This window comes from Frieseomelitta varia, unplaced genomic scaffold, assembly GCF_011392965.1.
Source record: "Frieseomelitta varia isolate USP_RPSP 00005682 unplaced genomic scaffold, Fvar_1.2 scaffold_138, whole genome shotgun sequence".
NCBI lineage: Eukaryota > Metazoa > Arthropoda > Insecta > Hymenoptera > Apidae > Frieseomelitta > Frieseomelitta varia.
The window spans coordinates 356,242-360,032 of NW_025109061.1; the positions used below are offsets into that span (position 1 = coordinate 356,242).

Below are 3,791 nucleotides of genomic sequence, written 5' to 3' on the forward strand. Positions count from 1 at the left end.
ACTCGATATTTAAATTACCAGTTTATTAATATTAATATTAATGACAATTCACTTTAATTATTATTAACTATACACTTGATATTTAAATCACTATTAATATTATTAATAATACACTCGATATTTAAATTACCAGTTTATTAATATTAATATTAATAACAATATACACTTTAATTATTATTAACTGTACACTTGATATTTAAATATTATTTAATATTATTAACAATATACTCGATATTTAAATTACCAGTTTATTAATATTAATATTAATGACAATTCACTTTAATTATTATTAACTATACACTTGATATTTAAATCACTATTAATATTATTAATAATACACTTGATATTTAAATTACCAGTTTATTAATATTAATATTAATATTAATATTTAAATATTCAAATTACCAGTAATATCGAATTCCAACCAAAATGTAATCACGATCTCTTTCCCTTGTCAACTCTTCTCTAATTCGCTTCGAATTACACGTTCTTACGAGACTTCGCTACCTCTTGAGATTCTTAACGCTCGGACCATGACAATTGATCAAAAGAAAAAAGAAAAAAGTCGGAGTTTACTGGAAAACTGAGAAATCTTCAAAATTCTATAACGAGTTGATTCGTTTAGCACGAAACATTTTTAAATCGATTCGAGTGATTCAACTGGATGAAAGGAGTTGACCATTGAGAGGAGATCGATGATAATTTTCCAAATGAAGAGGCAATTTTTATTATCTGGCGATTCTGAAAGAAAAGGGCGAACGATTTTGTTTCAGAGGCCTGGAGCACGAGGACGTACTGTTGCCAGCAGGAGGGTTGCAACTCGGCTCCGTCGTTTGTGTCCAGCAACAGCCTCACGGTCCTTGCGATCACGATGGCGGCTCTTCTGGTGCTTCGTGGCTAATACGTCGCTTCCGGCGACCGTGGGACCGCGAACGGGAGCAACGGGATCCCTTCGACGCGGGAATCACCGCATTAACCTGGTCGATTATTGTCCTGGCCCTCTTGCTGACTGGACGCTGACCAATCGACAGTTGTCATCGATCGATCGGTTCAAAATCCACGACACATTCGTACTCCAATCGATTTCTTTCTTTCCGATCCGTTTCGTCGAGTCTCTCCCCTCTCACTTCTGTTCCTCTCTCCCTACTCTTACGAAATTCGATTTCTATTTGGAATGAAACTTGGGACAATTGGATAATCATTTATGATTCTTATTAACGTTCTTCCTTTCATTGTTTCTTTTTTTTTTTTGTGTCGCGATAGAAATTGATTTTAATTTCATCGTGGAGACGAATTTCGTCCTCTCTCGTGTTTGTTTCCATTTCGATTGAAGTTGATTTGAACGATTTCGCGTAATTTCTGATCATCGCGCTGGAGAATTACATTTGAAAAAGGGAAGGTGATTTTCTTATTAAAATCACATCCACCTTCAAGAAATTCAGCTTCACATTTCCGTCTTGGGGAATACGAACAACGAAGACTTCCGTTTCCTACGTCGTTGAAGAATAATTCGAAGGAGAAATGAATTCTTCGGGGACTTCTAATCCCACTTATTTCTCATTCGGAGAAGTTTCATTTCATTCCGCAGACGGGATTATTCCAAGTTTAGAAAATTGCTCGGCTTAATTAGCTCAATTCTCCTGCTTCTCTCGTGAAACTTTCTCGTTGTGAAACACTTGGGAAATTAGGGCCACACTCGTGAGAAACTTTCTTTGGAAAAATTTTCAAATTTTCAAACTTAATATACGTCGAGTTTCATCATCCGGGGAAGCAGGAATTTGAGAACCACCGACGCTTGACTTTCAACGTCACGGCGAGCCAAAAGTATTAATTTTTCATGGAACTTCGTTGCTAATATATATCGAAGACAATGTCGAGTTTTATTTTTCTCTTTCGGCGCTGACACCCGCCTCTTCAACGATCCTCGAGTTCGATTTATTCGAGAACTTTCCACCCTTTTCTTCGTTTCGCACCGTCGCTGCCATGAGTGTTGGATTTAACAAGGGCTGGAAAAGGGGATTCTCAATGACACGTTCTCCGGTCACGCGTTCACCCGAACCGAATGGAATTCCTCAGAAATGTCATTTTCGATGTCATTCTTCGTTCACTCCTACCATTTTTTTTTTTTTTTTTTTTTTTGTTCTTTCTTTCTTTTTTACCTGTCAACTGTAAAAGAGACGAAAGAGAGTCGATTCGATCACTTAGATTCATGATTCTTTTTAGATGTAATAATAATTTTTCTCTTTGTTTATAGATCCTCTACTTCTTGTTCATCCATTTTCTGCTACGGTTGTTGTTTTTAAATTTAACGAATTTCGTAGCATCAGATTGTCTCTCAGTTTCTTTCTTCTACTGCAAATCACAGGTCGAATTTGAATTTCGAAGAGGACGCAATTCAAACAATTTCGAAGAGTATATAACAATTCCGTAATTATCATAATCTCAAGCAACAATCTCGAAGAAAAAGAAAATTGATCCCTCGTCGAAAGTAAATTATACGATTCTCGTATTCACAATGGCAAAATTGTTAAGAACGATCGAGTCTTGTTAACGGCGATTAACAATTCTCGATTAACGATTGATCGATACGATTGACTGTCTCCAAATGTTTCTCCTTCGTTTCATTTTACTTTAGATAAATAATTAGATAAATAATCCTTTCTTCGTTCTCTGTCTCGTTCATTCAAACTTCATCGTCGAATTTCCGGCTGAATGAATTTTGCAACTAACTGGGAGTTTGCTCAACGAAGACGAACGCTGCTTGTCTTCCTGTATTTAACGAGGATGTTAAAGTACGTTCCTTCTTTCGTTTTCACTGAAAAAAAAGGAGAAGAAGAAGAAGAAAAAAATCAGCGGGACTACACTTCTATTTCTATTCTCCGTTCACCGCGAATCTTTATATCTTCTTCACCTCTCGCTTTAAAAAAGACCCTCCTCCTCGTTCTCGATGATCGATTTTCGATTTCTTCGCTGCCTTCATGCCCTAAGAATCATACCATCCGCGCCAATCGGTTTTCCATTTGGTCCTTCAACTTCTTCCATCCTATTTTCTCAAGTTTATTCTCCGCTATTTTCCTTCGCTCCTTTTTTTTCCCCTTTCCTTTCGCGAAATCTCTCCCCCGAACGCGAGAAAAAAAAATAAGAAGAACGTCGTTTATTTTATTGAAACAAACCAAGAGAGAGAGAGAGAGAGAAAGGCAAAATAAACGAGATGTAAAGTTATAAAAAAGAAAGAAAGACGTAAAAAAGAGGGGGGAGGGGGAGGATGTGAAATGTCCAAGAAATAATCGTGACGACTGTCGATTGTTCCAGTCGATTCCAATCGAGCAGGAACGGCCACCGCGATCGCGAGGCAGGAAGAAAAATTTGAAAAAAAAAATATATATATATATATATATGTATATACATATATATATCGAACCAAAAGAAACCCGTGATCTCGATGGCGGACGAGCGCCAAACCGTAAACCGGAAGCAGCAAACGAGGAGTGGGCGAAAAGAAAGGGATTCCCGATGGCTGGATCGTTCGTGGTCGATTCGACATCTTTCTATAGATCTGTAAGATTTGTTCACGAAGAGAAAAGTAAAGGGGGGGGGGTGGGGAGCAGCAACACTAAAAAGTGAAAAAATTGGGGATAGAGAGGGGATGAAAAATTGAATCCGCGTGAATATACATATATATATAATATATATAATATATGTATATATATATATTATATACATATATATTATGTAAACTACATACAGACAACAATTTAATGAGAAACAGTGAGGATAATAATGATAACGTT

The 3,791-nt window shown here is 36.7% G+C and overlaps 1 protein-coding gene across 1 annotated transcript in view; it reads left to right on the forward strand.

Annotated features, from left to right (window-relative positions):
• Nucleotides 1–3,462, forward strand: part of LOC122531756 (toxin 3FTx-Lei1) — a 124,679-nt gene extending 121,217 nt beyond the window's left edge. Inside the window, exon 4 of the mRNA XM_043659941.1 lies at nt 774–3,462. Within this exon, the coding sequence (XP_043515876.1) occupies nt 774–901 (128 nt within the window). The 3' untranslated portion in view covers nt 902–3,462. The remainder of the gene's footprint in view (nt 1–773) is intronic.
• The last annotated feature ends 329 nt before the right edge of the window (nt 3,463–3,791 follow it).